Source organism: Ischnura elegans, chromosome 3 (genome assembly GCF_921293095.1).
Source record: "Ischnura elegans chromosome 3, ioIscEleg1.1, whole genome shotgun sequence".
NCBI classification, from domain to species: domain Eukaryota; kingdom Metazoa; phylum Arthropoda; class Insecta; order Odonata; family Coenagrionidae; genus Ischnura; species Ischnura elegans.
The window spans coordinates 79,868,482-79,887,593 of NC_060248.1; the positions used below are offsets into that span (position 1 = coordinate 79,868,482).

Genomic DNA, 19,112 nt, shown 5'->3' on the forward strand with positions numbered 1-19,112 from the left:
AGGCCAATGGTCTGATGTGGATGGGATGTAGTCACAGAATTTATACTATTTTATGTAACCATGTTACAACTGAGTGCTTGCACTGCCATACTTTCTCAGGCAGGGCGGGATCAAAAAAAAAAAACCAGAATTTGCACTCCTTTGATTCTCTGCCATTTCTTAGTTTTGCATTACTGCTTCTTTATTGAGTAATTTATTTTACATTCATTTTTCCCACAGCACCCATACGTGGCCTTTAAAGGCAGAGAGTATTAAATTAATAATGAATTAAGAGAAAGATTCATGTCCTGGATAGGGTCTACTAACCTAGGCAGGACTCAAACGCATGAACGTCAGTTTGGCAGTCGAGCACTTCAGACAGCCACCGCCGTGGCAGACTAGGCTGAAGTTACTCCAGTTTGGAAGTACATAGTATAACATAATTGCGCATTGAAGACAAGCACATGAATTGTATCTATAAATATTAAAGATGGTATCCACAAATAAGGCAAAAAATAAATAGGAATATGGAATAAGAAAATAATGAGAATAAAAAATGGCCATTGAGCATCTAGTCGAACCTGACTACCTAAAATAATGATGCACAAAGGTTAAGAAAAGACTTCGCTGTTTCACAAAATATTTTGTTTTTAAATAAATTAAGAAAAGACTTCGCTGTTTCACAAAATATTTTGTGAAACAGCGAAGTCTTTTCTTATCCTTCGTGCATCATGAAGGAGTTTCACCATGTTACGCCAACCACCATCGCATTAACCCAAAATAAATTTAAAAATTTGCCTCAAACATTGCTCTGCATTAACCCTCCATCGGGGGCAATGGATCTGACAGGCACAGCACCAGTGCTTTTTCATTTCTTCACACTATCAGGCAGAATAGGCCCTTGACACTCATATTAGCTATTTGTTTTGGAACGCTCTATGCAGCCTTCTTGCTTAGTTTGACTTCGGCCGTTCCCACAGGAAGTTGCTTAAGTTTGGGTCAGAATAGCTCACTTCACCTGAACTCGTCACAATTTTAAAGGTATGTATTTTTGATAGGCAGAATATTTTTTTAGGCATTTTCACTCGATGTCTCCACAATGTTTACTAATCGATGCTTGAATACATTTAGTGAAACATAATTACCTAAAGAGCATGTTAAATCACACCTAGCTGGATCAGTTTGGAGCCATATATTGGGATGTATATATTACACGTAAGACATCGTTTAAGTGCTAGACTACACTGATAATAGTGCATTAACGTTTCAAGTTGCAGCTCTGAGCCATGCTTTGACTTAATAATGTCTTTTCGTATGTGTGCCTATCAGGCACATTGCGCCTGATCTCGGAAGTTCAAATATTGCGCCTCAGGGAAGGTTAAAACAGGCACCAGCTTATCAGGTTAAAAAGACTTGAAAAAGTTGGACATTATTGAAAGGAAACAAGTTGTATGCATTGCAAACTTGCAATACATTATGCTAATTAAGACATTCAGAGCAGAACATGTGAGTCTAATTGAATGACATGGTCATTCCTGCTGCTTTTTCTCAAATTTTCTTTCACTGTTCTGTGCATCCCATAAACTCTCTTAGCTACTTTCTTTTCATGTTCATTACTTTCAGTGGGCTACCATTTCCATACTATGCAGATCACTAAGGGACTAAAATCGCACTCAATTTCCGACCCATTGTAAGTTAAAAAAAAAGTTAAAACCAATTCTAGAAGAAGCTCTGAATACCTGCTCACATTGAATGTTCTAAGTTCCAATACAGAAATTAGCATATGCTACTCATTACCTCAAATCTATGAAGAGTTATCCATATTTATTCACTATTTCAAGTGCATAAAAATTCCACATACATCCAATATTCCTTTGTAATATCCCTGTATCATGCTTAGCCTGGCATTAACATAACAATGACCTAATTAACAAAATATAGAAGCATTTGCACAGATTTACTGTCTGCCTAAGGAAGGTATCAATAGATATCGCAACGTCTGCTAGCATATGCTATCAACGAAAGCTATTGAGCATGAAGAAAAATAAGTATTCATTGCTAGTTCTCATCAAGAATTAAGCATGTATAGCTTATGCTGTGGAAGCTATGGTCATGATTTCACGACTTATACAGCAAGTTTTTGCCTCCTTCATTGTAGTGCACTTCAATCCATCTCAGGCGACGAATGTTCTTTTAGGGGTTGTTTGACAGACCATACACACATTCACATGTAGCTAGACCCCTGCTCCTTTTACACTGCGGAGAGGATTGAGACTGTATATTTGCTACCCATCAGTTGCGTACTTTAGTTGTGAGGTGTACAGTGAATATTTCACAATTTATGACTGACAGACCAGAAACCCTTTGGTCCCAAGCTTTCCAAATTTTAGGTCCCCAACAGTAATGAATGTGACTCTCTTTATGACACGAGCTCAGTTAACGATATTGATTATATTCTCACAAATTCCAGTCAGAATATGTTCTAATCCTGCCTCCATGGTGTGTAAAACGAGAAATTTCATCTAAGATAATTATGCAGCATGCAACAAAGAAGAAATTATTTCGATTCTGTTGTCTTGTCAGGCATGAAATGTTTTGATGCCGCTTTAAAAATTCCACCAAACTAATACACTTAAAATGACAACAAACACATTTTAGGGCATAAAATGAAGGCAAGCTATGTGAAATGAATGTGGAATAAAAGATTTTTAAATTCCATACCAGAGCAAATATTCATGAGTAATTCCTGGGACTAAAAAATTAACTCAAAATTCCAGATTCTATAGTCATCCTGAACAATGAACTTTTACAGAGGGGCATCTGAATGGCTTGGAATGAAGATAAGAGAGAATGAGATTCTCAAACAGATTGCTTATAAATAAATAAAAATAATGCCTAGACTTACATAAGACACAGAATAAATTCTATGAAAGAACAATTTATGTAATTACATAAAACCCTAAGTTGAAATTCAAGACTAAAGGAACATGAAACGGAAGAAAACTAGTTCCATCAAAAGAACCATTTTCGAATAGACGATAAGTGATAGCAAGTTGACACTTTGAGAAAATAGCAAAACTGTTATAAATGTTTTCATATGTGTTAGAACCTTGGACTATGCATGCAGAGGATTTTTAGGCTGAAGAGGCTTTTGATCTATGCATATATGCATTCACCTATTGGTTTCAAAAATTATACATAAACAGGATTTATGGCAAATGAAACAGGGAACATGTACGCAAATTCTGCAGGTAAGGAAGTAGATAGAACTAAGGCTTTGAGGAAAACAAAAAAGGATTCAGAAGATGAATCACAGGAAATATGCCATCCGTGACTTACTAGTCAAGCATGCTCTCTGTTAGCACACTTGCCTGTGATGCAGCAGCAACCATAGTTAAAGAATTCTTGGATGACTTGAGAACTTGTTTTTGGACATACTCCTTTTAGTGGCCACAACATCACAATCGATCAATTAAATACATATGTATTTGGTTATCAGTAGGAGATTTCCATACCATATGCATTTTTTCAGTCAATTATTGAGGCTGGTATACATGGTAAATGATCATGTGAATGATCATGCTGAATGATCTTGCCATCATTTACGGGACAATTAGAGCAAAATAGAACATGTTTCACCGAAAGACCATGCGCATGACGGTTCATTCACGAATTTTTCCGTTATACACGTCAAATGATTTCATTCGCTTGATCATTCAGCATGATAAATCACATGATCACTCACTGTGTATAGTGGCCATTAGACTTAGAAGGGTTTTGAGAACAACCTGGCACAAATAATTAAAATATTGCATCATATTGTTGATTTGGTTAAACTACCCAAATCAAATTATCTGTCAGCAATCTTCATTATGTTTATTTGATAATTTGGTTAATAACTTTTTAGCTATGGTTTTTTTTACATCCCTGTAGCCTTTTTTAAATGTCACATAGTGCAAAATATTTCACTCGTCATTCAGCCATTAATTATACATGCATACCTCATTATAACTACATATGCATACCTCACTAATGGTGCATAATTTAGGAATCTGCCAACCCCGAGAACTGAAACGTTCTTCCAGCCTGCTGCAATGGTTGCTGCATGCTTAGGCTAATGGCTTTAACATTTGGACGGGCTTCAGGTGTATTTGGAAATAACTGAGCAGTGTCACACCCAAGGTTGAGGCATGCTAGCAATGTATATCACACAATTCAAACACAACTGTTGAGATTTTGCGCACAAAAATATTTAAAAGGGGAAGGAACAGAAAGAACTTATCTATGATTACTTCATGAGAGTAAAATTCAGTAAAAATGATAAAATTATTCATAACCACAGGGGGTAGGAACAGTCTAAAACTTACCTTCAGCTATGTAATAGAAATAATATGATGATGAAGTAAAAAATTCAAGCATTTTTCCTTCCTTTGCACTGAAGGAACTAAATATTAATACATACTTATATAAGAAATATACCTTGGTTACACACATTTTTTTATACCACATGTTTCTTAATATGAGTTAAATACATCCCCAATTCACTGAATGGGGTGCACATAACTTTCTTCAACATTACAATTTACATCCATATGGTATAGACATATGACTAAAATAACTTGGAGTTGTGATAGGAAAACCATTAACAGATAATATTCAGAAAAGAAATTAAAGCAAATATTTTATTTCAAATAAGATAAACATGAAACAGTAATCTCAAAATGAACAATCAGAATTTATTGTAAAAATAAACTTTGACTCAACAGACATTAAGTTTGATTGAATAAGCAAGTGAGCTTCTTGTAACAATGAAATATGCAAAATGTACAACAAGAATCAAAATTAAAGTACACAAACGATTAACCAGGGCCAATACTCTGGCCATGATGAGGAATATATTTAACCCCTGACACTCTACCCATAACTTTTTTTGGCACCCTTTCGCTGATGGATCAAATAGGACAAAATTACTCCACAAAGTGATACAGAAGTAACATAACTGCATAATTTTGAGCTCAGAAGAGCCAAATAGGAATTCCAATTAGAGAAAGTTCACTTGACGGACAGCATTGCATTGAAACAGCAAAAACATGCATGACTAGAACTTAAGTTTCCAGAATAACACATTGATTTCAAGATAAAAATATCCATTTAAAACCTCCAAGGAGTAGCAGCATTGAAAAGAGTACATATAAACAATTAAAATGGATCATATATTAACATGGCATTTGTTTCCAGCAATAAGCTGGAACTTGGTTCAGTAGAGCTATTTTTTAGGTTCTCGACCAAATGAACCATATGCACTTATATCTTTGAAGTGAGGAGTCTAAATCTCCAAAGGGCACATTTTCCTAAATCCAATTACCTAGGAATAACTTCACGGGTAGAATCTTTCATACGAATAAATAAAGAAAAAAATCTCTACTGAATAAATAGTAGGTATCTTTGATTTCTCATATAAGAAAGGTTACACTGAATTTGCAACAACATGATTAAGGATTAATAATTAAAGTTTGAATCAATGAAGCAGGTTTTGCAGAGCCTAAAGGTGTTAATATAAGAAGCAACAATATCTTCTAGGGAAAGATGATGTGAACTTCCATTTTTTCCACATTAAAGGTAAACTCGTTCCCCTTAATAAGCATTCTTCTCTCCTTTCTCATTTATGCCACTTAACTCCTTCATTATGTATTTCCATTTAAGATGAAATTTCCCATGAAAGTGAATTACACTGAATGAAGGCTTACCAAGGTTGACGGTTCTATTTCTGTTCTGAACAAAACACTGAGTGTGAGTAAGTAATGCATTTCTGGCATTATCTTAACTTCAATACACATCAATAACCCTCATTCATAAATGAAGTATTTATCTTTCAATCATTTAATAGTGATCTCCAAAAGCTTTAGATATTTGTCAATTTTCTTCTCTCACAAGCATGCAGCAAGAACATACTATTTCACAAAATAAGACCTTTTAAAAAAAAATTCAAACTTCAGCTCTAGATGGCATTAGACAATTATCATGGTGGCATTAACAAGTGAAACAAATACAAAAAGGCTACTACTTTTAATCCAGTAACTATGAGTCCATTAAATTCCACAGTTTACTTGAAGTATAAATTATGTAGTATTGCTCTAGTAATAAAATATTGTGACTAGTTAAAATTCTCTCAAGGAACAAATGGTCCACAGACTGACTGCATTGAGTTTGAGAGACTCTACCTACCAACTTGTCAAGCAATGATCCAACATTATTAAAATAGTATGACTACCTCTTACCATCAATTAATTCTCATCAGCTCCAAATACTACGAATCACAGAGACGAGCTGGTCTTAGTTACTATTGTATTTTCTAATATTTAGGAATGTCCACCAATACCAGTGATGGTCCAATCACAATCACACCAAAAATAAATATAAAAATACTATTGATATTCAGCTCAGAGAGCAACACTTTTTTGAAGGACATAGAACTCTTCAAATGACCTTAATATGTAACCGAAATGCTATTGACACTACAAATGGACACTGAGAATGAATTTCAAACCCTGTAAGTCTTCAAATGTACTCTCAAAAGAATTGCACATAAAATTCAATAAACTTGAACATATTTTCTCGTTAAGATAAAGTATATTTAGTTCCTACTGGAATATATCAGCCTTGATAAAGATAGGAACGGAAAAATAAAAAATGATAAAACAAAAACCTACTCTTTCCTGCCACATTATCATCCAGTGTCTGAGGTGCACGGGGAAGTGTCATTGGCACTAGTTCCATTTGCACTCTCGGTTGAAGAACTACTCCTTTTCTGTCTCCTCCGCACACAGTTATCTCCTTCCTCATCGCCTCCTCCATCTTCTCTGTCATCATCACCATCGAGTTCTTCGTCAGTCTGTTTCAAATCATCACTTTGCAAACTCTTTGTATCCTTGTCAGACATACTTGCGCTCTCTTTGCATTTCTCATCCCTGGTTGCTGCAGCTACCTCCTCAGCATCGCTATCCTCTTTCAGAGCAGCACTGGTACTGGCGGCTAAAAATACACAAAAAAAAACTCTGATTAACTTCAAAGATGCAATTCCTCTATCCACGGTAACCAATCACAAGCTACGGCAAAACTTTTCCAAACACCTTATATTATTTTCACAATTTTCCAAAAATTTAAGAGAAAATATGCATTATTACCTAATATTCACCTTTTCAAGAGTCAAAATTATGGGTATGTGTAAAATAAATTACCTTAAAACAAATAAAGTAAGCTAACAATATAAAAATGAATTTTTAGCACCACCTGCAACACACCTGCAAATACATATGATTTTCAGATATCATGTATAAACCCATACTGAAGGAAATGAGGAAACATAGCCGCTCGACTTTTAAGCAAATGTGATTTTTTTCATCATTTTCCCCGGAATTTCATGACCATCCACACACATTAGAATTCCAAGGCTTTTCTTAACTTTCTCAGAGGTACTCCAGAATAGAGACCAACCGACCAATTGTTCATAAGATCCAACAAAGGGTACAATCGATAACTAATATTATTGGAGGAGTAAAATATAAAATGTACATATATAATTGCATGAAACAAAATAATTAAATTCACTGAAGCATCATAATTCAAAATGTGAAAACAATGTACAAACCAGGCCCACATGCAGGCAAATCCAATTTCTGTGTACATTCACACGCAAGAGTGTTGAAGTGAATTGCACAGATAATGGATTTTTTAAAGACAATTTCTTAGAGGCTTTATATTTCATTTACACTTATAAAGTATTAACCAATAAGGCAAGAGGCTCCATGTCTAACATTTGTCAAGCCATATTTATGATATTTGTCTAGTAGTTAATGCTAAAAAAAAAAATGATCAAAATGTGTTATGCTCACATCTGAGAAACCTAAGAACAAGTCCATCAAAATTACAGTGACTGTGCAGTTATATTGGCGATTTAAAATAGGCTTTACGAGTTCCACTATTGTTATTACTCTTGACACAACAAAATTCAGCCCTTCTAAACATTCAAAAAAGATATTTTGTCTCATCTGCAACAGATACATTTTAATGGAATTAAAGAATGGGTGTCAGCTACAGAAATGACTCCATAAACAACATCAAACAGCTCAGTGCTTCAAAAATAAATTTCAGAAAGTAGTTATAAAGCAAGTTCACTAAACAAAGATCACTATTTTATGAAGCAGATTATGAAATGCATTCAATCTCATGTTTGAAGATTTTTGAGGGACCAGCACTATCATAGTCACAGAAAATAATTGCAATTGAAATTGCCGAAATGATTCATTACAACGAAGATGCATAAACATCCTCCTTCTTAAGGTGCATTGTTAAGCATATCATATAAAATATTTTTCAGACATCATTTACAGAATTAATTGAGGATAGAAACAAGAGAGAGATCGAAACTGAATTTTCATTTATTTGTGGGTACCACGTAGTGAGATGGTACCATATTAGCAAGACATTATCATGACCTATGGCAATAACATAAGCATTATCAACAAAATAAGAAGTTGGTCATCCTGGAATATCTACAACAACGAAACACTACTAAAAGTAATTGCCTTGCATCTAATACAATCGATGCCTATAGTACTAAGCCTAAGGATTTAAATTATTGACTTTTAGATTATTAGGGGAAGGAAAAAATATGATACCATTCATTTGAAATAGTATAAATATAGGTTAGGAGTATTTGAGTAAATTCCTTACGTATTAATACGTTTTACAAACAGTCTACATTTGGAAAATTTTAAAGATAATATAGTGATTGGGCCAACCATAACAACTAAAAGAACTGGCAATAAGAAAAATGCACGTTTAAGCCCAGGTAAAAAAAACCAAAGCTAAAAACCGGCGTGCTTGAACTATCCCTGCCCCCTCAAGTTCTCATTTGGTGAAATCTCATCAGATGTGCATGATATATAGAGCATTTGCGTTCGTTTCTAGTTTATACCGTAACAATTTCACCTTACCGATGCACAGAGTGATGTCTATTCTTATAAAAGAAATCAAAGTACTCCGCAGATAAATCAGAAAATAATCTGATTATTTACAACTCACCAGCAAATCCTTGTGGATACTGTGCAGCTAGTTTCGTCTTCAATATACGGATTCGTTTAAATATATGATCGAGATCCTTCTTCATCTCCAACAGCAGGGCAGTATGTTTCTTAAATTCTGACCCAGCCGTTTTCAATCGATTCACAGACAGGGCATTGCAGTTAATTAGCATTTCATTGGTCTTCTCGAATCTTTGTAACCTGTATAAAACAAAAATCATGAGAAACGTCCTTCTCAACACATACCACCTTAGCCATAAAAATAACAAAATTACATTTGTTTTTGAGCTCTGATCATTGCCTCGACATCCTGTTGGTTAACTATTCCAGCTAAACCTTGAATAAATACTTCCGGAGCCGTATAATTCTGAAAACATTCTATACTGCCTAGATCACTCTCGGGTGTACTCTCCGCCATAATGGCAATGACTGATTATCGTTCCTCAGTTGTTTGAGCGGGACATTCAAAAGTTAGGATGCCGCAAACGCCGCAAACGGAAGTTATATTAGATTATACCATAGAGTAAGGGATTTACTCTATCATTATACTTATTTATTTATAATAATAGCATCATTTTTCTGCGTGAGGAAGTTCAAAATTTTTAATTTAGTCACCTCTTGAAATTTTGGTATTTGTTTCAAGCTCTTTGGCCTAAACAAGAGGAATATATATCGGCATCCATCGATGACATACCACCAATGGGCATCCCTGGTTCAAAGCAGAATAATAACCACAAAATAGACGTAAGTACCTCTCATGGCCAAACTCATGGCCACCTTTAATACTTTGCATGCACGTATTAAAGGAGGCCATGACAAGACACCTTGTGGGGGAGGTCAGAGCTCAGTTGATGTTGCAATGGTATAAATATATTCCTTCATTTACACCAGTATGCTTCATAGATGGCAGCATACTTTTACAGTATCCATTCCTATCGCTCCTTAATCAATATAACTCGGGCACAAGTCCCGGAATTCGTGTTTAAATCCCTGTCAAGGCATATGTTTTTTCTTCAAGGAATATTTACACTTATTAAGAATTTGTGTGTAAATCTGTAAAGGTATGGTGTTTGGTAGTTCTGCGGTCATGCAATTACATAATGCGTTGACTACATAAAATATTGTTATTGATATAAAATTTGATAAATGTAATCTTCTCCGATTATTACTCAAAAATGACATGATCCTTTTATCTCTTTAATGTAAGTACGGTCATAATAAAGGTGTATGGAAAGAGGACACACCTTAAATAATAATAATCCTGTGTAAGCTTCTGAATAATTTTGGGACTGTTTATTTTGCCAGCCTTTCCCTTGGGCTACAACCTTGTCGCGGTGGAAAGGCTTGCGCGCTCCTATGACCCCTAGAGCTGCACTGGCGGGATTAATTCTAAATTATTCCCGGTAGGGCCACCCATGCCAGATAGGTCGAAGGGTAGGAGCCAGACGAAAGGTAGTCCGCGTGATGGTGTCACGTAAAAAACACTGTTGGAATGGAAGTGGGAAACCCTACCAACTATCTCTTCCCTGAACACATGGAGTACAACCAAATGAGCCTCGGAATCTCATCGCCCGGGAACCGTCCGCAAAGGGCGGGTGTCGGGCACGGCAACGAGGTCGGTAAGGTCCTCGGGGTCGCCAACATGCGAAATCCTTGCAGAGACTTATCATCATCAACATCAGTGGCAGCAGCAATGAAGAAAGAAGAAAAGAAGACCAAGAAGATGGAGAAGAAGAAGTCTGCTATAAATGTGGGGACGTGGAATGTGAGGACTATGATGAGGGCGGGAAAGTTAGAAAATATCAAAAGGGAAATGGATAAAGGGAGGATAGATATCTTAGGATTATGCGAGGTGAGGTGGAGGGATGGGGGGGACTATTGGAGTGATGGGTATAGGGTTATATATAGTGGAGGGGAAGAAAGCCAGCGAGGGGTAGCTTTAGTATTAAACGGGAAGATGGGTAAGCGTGTGGTAGGTATAGACCAGGTAAGCGATAGGATTCTGGTGGTAGAAATTGAGGCGCGGCCCACCAACCTTGTGGTGGTCCAGGTTTACATGCCCACTAGCAATCATAGGGAGGAAGAAGTAGACGAGGTGTATGAACAGCTCGAGGAAATAATTAGAGACACACCGGGTAAGAAAAATCTGGTAGTGATGGGGGACTGGAACGCCTCAGTCGGGGAAGGGAGGGATGGAAACGAAATAGGAGATTTTGGTCTAGGAATACGGAACGACAGGGGAGAGAAAGCAGCAGAATTTTGTAGGAGAAACAAATTATTCATCACAAACACGTGGTTCAATCATCATAAAGGGCGAATGTACACGTGGAAAAGTCCAGGGGATGCGGGGAGATATCAAATAGACTACATTATGGTAAGACAGAGGTTTAGGAACAGTGTGAAAAACTCGCGCAGCTTCCCTGCAGCGGATGCGGATTCGGACCACAATCTAGTGCTCATGAAATGCAACGTAAGATTCAAAAGACTTATGAAAGTTAGGAAGGCGAAGAAATGGAACGTAGAAGCCCTGAAGGGGAATATGAGGAGAGAATATCAGGAGCTAGTGGACATTAGTATACGGGAGATTGAAAGTACCAAGACGGTAGAGGAAAGATGGGATAATATAAAAACGGGAATAGTCAAAGCGGCGGAGAAGTCAATTGGTTACGTTGACAGTAGAAGGATAAAGAAGCCGTGGATAACGGAGGCAATGGTAAATGAAATGGAGGAGAGGAGGAAGTGGAAGAACGTGGACACAGAACAGGGCAAAAGAATGTATAGGGAATTGAATAATCGATTACGACGTGAAACTAAGAGGGCAAGGGAGGCTTGGTGGAAAAGACAGTGCGAGGAAATGGAAAAGTTCCAGAAGGATGGAGAAGTAGGCGCGTTGTACGCCAAAGTTAAGTCGCTATCGGGCGGCAAAAGAGGACAAGCCATGTCTAAAATTAAGGCTAAAGATGGGAGGATGCTAACCGAGCGAGAAGAGGTACAGGGTAGGTGGAAGGAATACGTGGAGGACCTGTATGACGGAACGAACAGACCAGAGAGATTGACTCTAGAGGAGGAAAGTGCAGTGGAGGAGGATAATCTTGGGCCGGAGATATTAGATTCAGAAATAGAGAGATCACTCCGTGATATGAAGGCTAGGAAAGCAGTAGGCGTGGACAATATCCCGTGTGAGCTTCTGAAGAATCTAGGGAAGGAAGGTAAGAAAAGGTTTTTCGAACTAGTGCGCAAGATCTATGAGGAGGGATGTTGGCCGGAGGATTTCGTGAAGACGGTTCTAATTCCGCTTCCGAAAAAGAAGAAAGCTGTGGAATGCGGAGATTATAGGACTATCAGCCTAATATCCCATGCGGCTAAAGTAGTGCTGAGGATATTGAACAGACGAATGGAGGCGAGGGCCAACGAGTATTTGGGCGAAGATCAGTTTGGTTTCAGAAAAGGGAAGTCAACTCGTGATGCAATAGCAATAATGAGGGCCCTCGTGGAGAGGAACCTAGAATATGAGCAGGACGTATATGTGTGTTTCGTGGATTTTGAAAAAGCGTTTGATAGGGTGAACTGGGTAAAGTTAATGGATATTCTCAAGAGAATAGGTGTAGACTGGAGGGATAGACGACTGATTTGTAATATGTATATGGCCCAGACTGCGCAAGTGAGGATAGCGGACGGAGAATCTGGGTGGGCAAGCATTGGCCGAGGTGTGAGGCAAGGCTGTCCTCTATCGCCACTGCTCTTTAACGTGTATGCTGAAGAGATGGTAAGGGAAGCGTGGGATGAGTTAGAAGCTGGGATAAAAGTGGGAGGAATGATGTTCAAATCAGTGAGATTCGCGGATGACCAGGCGTTGATCAGTCAGTCAGCAAGGGGGCTTCAGGCCCTAGTGGATGCGTTATACGAACGTTGCGAGGAGTTTGGGATGAGGATTAATCACAAGAAAACTAAGGTAATGCGGTTTTGTAAAGCATCACGAGCGAGGAATGTGAGACTCAAGATAAAGGTGGGTGGTGAAAAACTTGAGCAGGTTGAGCAATTCAACTATTTAGGCAGTACGTTAGAGGAAAACGGATACAGTAGTAAGGACATCAGGAAGAGAATAGCATTAGCGAAGGAGGCGTTTATGAGCAGGAAGGAGCTTCTGAGAGGATCGTTGTGTAAGAGTTTAAAGAAAAGGTTAGTGAAGAGTTTGGTTTGGAGTGTAGCTCTCTACGGTGCGGAAACGTGGACTCTGAGGAAAGAAGACGAGAGAAGATTGGAGGCGTTCGAGATGTGGGTGTGGAGAAGAATGGAGAGGGTGAAATGGACGGAGAGGAAAAGGAAAGACGAAGTGCTGGATATGGTTGGCGAGGAGAGAAGGTTTTAGATGAGATACGCAGGAGACAGAAGGTTTGGATGGAGTTAGTGCTTAGCGGTGAGGGGATGTTGAAAATGGTGTTGGAGGGTAGAATGTTGGGGAAACGAGGGAGGGGAAGGAAAAGAATGGGATTTTTAGATGGATTGAAGGAGAGTAGGCCTTACAGTGAATTAAAGAAGGCAGTGCTGGAAGGAAAGGGAGGCTCCCAGATCACCTCTTTAGTACTCCATGGAAACCTACCTTAATCGGTAGAATACTAATAATAATAATATTTTGCCAGGCCCAGGTGAGGCCACAATCCGGCCCTCTCTTCCCCTAGGCCTGGGATGGGCAGTGTGAGGAAGTTTTTCGAACTAGTACACAGCATCTATGAGGAGGGGTCTTAGTCGGAGGATTTCGTGAAAACAGCTACCAAAATTCTTCTACCGACAAAGATGAAATCTTTAGAATTCTGAGACAATATAACGACTATTACCCTAATGTCGCATATGGCGAAAGTGATACTGAGGTTTGTAAAGAGATCAAAGGAGGTGAGGGCAAATGAGTATTTGGACAACGACCAGTTTGGTTTCAGAAAAGGAAAGTTAAATATGGATTGAATTTCATTTCACTATTATTAGTCGAGGAAAGATACGCAAAAATAAAGAAATGTTTGCGCCCTGGACGGATCGGAATGCGGTTTTTTGCATTCCCTTGCAAAAATTATTTGTAAAAAAGTTACCATATTTTCATTTGGGAGAAACAATTCCGAGGAATAAACGATTTCGATTTTACACTGTCGTGATGGGCGAATTTTCAAATTCGGATTTCGGCCTTGAGACATGTGCTATATGAAAATGTGGAATCTCCTAGAAAAACAGTTTAGGGTTCTTCGAACCCTAACGTTTCAGCCTGCTTTCCCCGTAACCTTCTTGGTTAATTCATAATTAAATTCCGAAAAATATCCTGCACGCGAAAAATCATTGTCGCCATTTTTTTGTGGGGCATACAATCTTGAATATCTTAGCAACCGTTCAAGCTAGATTAATGAAATTTTTAGGGTAATACTTTAATCAAAAAGGTCCACTTTTGAAATTATGTCCATTCCGCTCGATCAATTCATGTGCGAGCTATATCGATACTAATCTCCTTAGTTACGCTTTAATCGCTAATAACTTTTTTGTTAATCGAGTTTTGAATATGAAAGTCAGATATATAAAAGCTGATAATGTGTTTTATCCAACAAAAGTTAAATCAAGCGGATCGAATGATTAGGGCCGAAGTTATTATCGATCCAAGTGTGCATTCGATGGATCCCTTTTTTATACTTATTTACATAGTTACGGACATATAAATTTTAATATTTTGTTAAGATAGAAAAGCTCTATGCACACATGCAAATAATGTTGATGGGTAACGATTCCTAATGAAAATATATCGATAGGACTCATTTTCTCCTTTGCTATTGACCGTACCTCTCCGATATTTTCAGGGTAGTACCTGATCGGTAATATAGATGTTTCGTTATAATAAGGGCTCCATGGCAACCATAGTTTTCATTTTATATCGACATTTAATTTCAATGTAAAGTAAATGGCGATACACTCATATCGTTTTTACGTACGATTTGATTCAGGATTTCGAAGTGGTTGCTAAGGCTGGAAGTGATTGTTGATGTCTGGTAAACTAACTCTACTACACGTAAGCGTAACCAATTCATTATTTTGGTTTATTATATATTTAAAGCTGGAAATTCATTAAAATTGCGTGATTGACCATAATTAGTAGCCCAAACTACCGGGCCGATCGAGCTGAGATTTTTTGTGGTAAAACTAAAAAAATATTCATCGGGAGAAAAAATCTGAAAATGCCAAAAAGTGCGATACTTTTCGAGATATATCGATCTACTTTAACATGGGCTCTTATGGAAAAAAAACAAATTCGCGATATGACCCACTTTAAATCGCCGCACGCGGACGAGATCCAAATGGGAAACATTAGTTTTTTGGCCGATTTTTTTGGCATGGGTTAGAAGCTTCCAAGTCGAGCCGATTTCGAGATATCGATTTACACGCGTTCTTATGTGATTTCGATTTGAGAGCTGGCGAACGAAACTTAAGCTATGTAGCTCGCGAAGTTGTTGGCACAAGCCTAACTATTCGTTAGACTTTGGGTTTTCTTTTTTAATTAGGTATCGTAATAGTTAATGAATTATTTCATTTTGAAATTTTCCCAAATTATTTTTTTGGCTTCCCGGCGATCGCCGCCATTCCTCCCCGCCAAACGGCTTGAGGTCGGACTCGGTAAGAAAAACGCGCATCGCCTTATAGGAGGGAGCATGGCAGTAGACGGGAGAAATACGATAAGTATGGGACGATACCCAATCAACCATCGCGGTCCATTCTTCGAAATGCATTGCTCTTTTGTTTTCAAATTATTATCTTAGGCCTCATGCACCATTGGTGGGTATATGATTTTTTGATATAAGGGCCGCCATTGCCTGTTCGCCTAACCTATGCTGCCATTGAAAAACGCGAATTTGCACTACTTGGTTGGTATTACAGGTAGACCAATGAAATTTGCAGGAATGGTACATCTTGGTATTCTTCACGGAGCAATGTTAAACATACTACTGCTGGTGGGCTAACCTTCGATATATATCGAATCTACGTTTTATTGTATTTTATCGAATGCTAATAAGTACTTGGAATATTCATAAATGGGGGCAGATGTGCCGGCCTAACATTGAGAAAGACCAAGAAATGGAATATCAACCAATGAAATTGCGTATTTCAGAGTTCCGGGGTCAGCATAATCGAAAGTTCGATACGATTATTATACCAAATACGTAAAGTAGCATAACTTCTTAAATATTTTTCATAGACCGATAAAATTTGGTTATTTGGTTCATCATAGTATTCCTCATAATTCACTGTAAAAACATAATTTGTATGTAGTCTCATATTCGATATATATCGATTCTGCGTTTTCTTAAAATGTATCGAATTGCTATACCACATAGTATGTAGTATCGAAGGGGTAAGTTGAGGTGGTATTAAATAGTTGATGAGCATAAAAAGAATTCTGAATCATTAGAATTGCGCATTTCACCATACAGGTGTCAGTGTAATCGAAAGTTCGATTCGATTATTATACCAAATAAGTAAATTGGCATAACTTGATAAGTATTTTCGTTACACCAACGAAATTTGGTAAATGAGTACATCTTGGTATTTCTCATGAAGTACACTGGGAATACGTACTGTATGTAGTCTCACATTCGATATATATCGAATCTGCGTTTTCCAAAAATATATCGAATTGCAATAATACTTAGGATTTAACATCCACAGGCATAGTTGACAAGGTAATAGATAGTGTACGACCATAGAATGAAATTCTAATCAATAGCTATGCGCATTTTACTGTACAGGTGTCAGAATAATCGAATGTTCGATTCGATTATAATAACAAATACGAATATTGACATAACTTGATAAGTATTAGAGTTAGTTGAATGAAATTTGGTAAATGAGTACATATTGGTATTCCTCATAATGTACAGGGAAAATATGTTTCCTATGTAGTCTAACATTCGATATATATCGAATCTGCCTTTCCTTAAAATATATCGAATTGCTATAACACATAGAATTTAGCATCCACGGTCATAGTTGAGAAGGTAGTAGATAGTGTACGACCATAGAATGAAATTCTAATCAATAGTTATGAGCATTTTACTGTGCAGATGTCAGTATAATCGAAAGATCGATTCGATTATTTTACCAAATACGTAAATTGCCATAACGTAATAAGTATTACTCTTAGAGCAATGAAATTTGGTGAATTGATACATCATGGTATTACACATAATGTGTTTTGTAAATATGTTTACTATGTTGTCTCATATTCGATATATATCGAATCTGCGTTTTCTTAAAATATATCGAATCGCTATAATACATTGGATTTAACATCCACGGGCAAAGTTGAGGGGGAATATTATAGTGTAAGACCACAGATGGAAATTTGAATCAGTAGCATTGCGAATTTTACTGTACAGGTGTCAGTATAATCGAAAGTTCGATTCGATTATTACATTAAATACGAATATTGACATAACATGATAAGTATTTGAGGTAGATGAATGATATTTGGTAAATGAGTACATATTAGTATTCCTCATAATGCAAAGGGGAAATATATTCTGTATGCTGTCTCACATTCGATATATATCGAATCTGCTTTTACCTAAAATATATCGAATTGCCATACCACATAGAATTTAGCATCCACGGGCAACGTTGTGAAGGTAATAGATAGTGGATGACCATATAATTAAATGCTTATCTATAGCTGTGAGTATTTTACTGTAAAGATGTCAGTTTAATCGAAACTTCGATTTGATTATTATTAGAAATACGAATATTAATATTACTTAATAAGTATTTGAGGTTGATGAATGTAATTTGGATTATGGGTACATATTGGTATTCGTCATAATGCGCAGCGGAAATGCGTTTTTTATGTAGTCTCACATTCGATATATATCGAATCTGCGTTTCCTTAAAATGTATCGAATTGCTATATGACGTAGAATTTAGCATCCACGGGCATGGTTGAGAAGGTAATAGATAGTGGATGAATATAATGAATAGAAATGGGTAACATAATAAAATTATGAATAGATTTTCGTATTTTTCAAAACAGATGTCACTTTTTTAAAGTTCGATTCGATTACTGTAGAAAATATTCAAAATGACATATCTTCATAACTATTTCAGTTAGACCAATGAAATTTGAAGTGTGTGTGTACATTAGTATTCCTCTTACTTCCCAGTAGAAATTAATGAAGAGAATGGACTACCTTTAGATTTATATCGCATATGCGTTTTCATACAATATGTCGAATTGCTTTAACATTACGTGGTGAAATTGTCGAACTTTTTACCAACTTAAGAACCCAGGACTAGGCTACAATTGACACCTCCATATCTTCTACCCTTTACACACCCGCTTGAAGAATTCAAGCACCCAATCGACTCGTTTTTTGTAATGGTTGGTTTATTATTTGGTTTGGTGTAAAATTACATACTACATTATGCATCATTGAAATACGAAAAAATTCAATATTCAAGGCGCATCCTTACCCATTGAATCATAGTAACCGGTAATACTGACCATTATATACCAGGGTTGCTTTTTCCCGTGGTTATTTAACCACACGAAATTACGGATAGTTTGCTATTAAAGAGAGTTCTTGGGGATGACGTCCAGGTCCAGGTTCTGGTGCACCAGGTGTCCGGGGGAGGTTCGCCGATGCCATATTTGAATTCAGCGACCCAAAAAACCCCCGGATGCCGCTTGTTTTTCCTTTCCCGCATGAACTCTGGGACAGTTCCTCGGAGATGACGTTCGACGGTGTTCCTGAGCCCCAGGTGGTCCGGGTGTCAATTTGAACATCATAATCGTGATCAGCGACCCCAAAAACCCCCGAGTACCCGTTCCGGGCCAGTTCTGACTCTTTTCTACAAAGTTATTACGTTTTCCAAAGGGCGTCTCAGAAATTGCATTTTCCGAGTGCATTTTGGCCTGCAGCAATGCAACTAAAGGTTTCTCCCAAATGAAAATATGGTAACTTTTTTACAAATAATTTTTGCAAGCGAATGCAAAAAACCGCATTCCGATCCGTCCAGGACGCAAAAATTTCT

General features: G+C 37.3%; 1 protein-coding gene across 1 annotated transcript; it reads right to left on the reverse strand.

Moving 5' to 3' along the window:
- Nucleotides 1–4,634: 4,634 nt before the first annotated feature.
- On the reverse strand, nt 4,635–9,480 carry LOC124156059 (kxDL motif-containing protein CG10681). The gene is made up of 3 exons (XM_046530367.1): nt 9,338–9,480; nt 9,064–9,263; nt 4,635–7,011 (listed from the first exon to the last, which is right to left on the reverse strand). The coding sequence occupies exons 1-3, from the start codon at nt 9,478–9,480 to the stop codon at nt 6,707–6,709; spliced, it is 648 nt and encodes a 215-aa protein (XP_046386323.1). The 3' UTR covers nt 4,635–6,706.
- Nucleotides 9,481–19,112: the final 9,632 nt, after the last annotated feature.

What these genes read in the sequence shown, in the direction of transcription:
- LOC124156059 (XM_046530367.1), bottom strand. Translation starts at nt 9,480, where the DNA reads ATGGCGGAGAGTACACCCGAGAGTGATCTAGGCAGTATAGAATGTTTT. An exon ending in ATCAGAGCTCAAAAACAAAT is followed by an intron (nt 9,264 to 9,337) that starts GTAATTTTGTTA and finishes TGTTTTATACAG; the next exon opens with GTTACAAAGATTCGAGAAGA. An exon ending in GTATCCACAAGGATTTGCTG is followed by an intron (nt 7,012 to 9,063) that starts GTGAGTTGTAAA and finishes GTGTATTTTTAG; the next exon opens with CCGCCAGTACCAGTGCTGCT.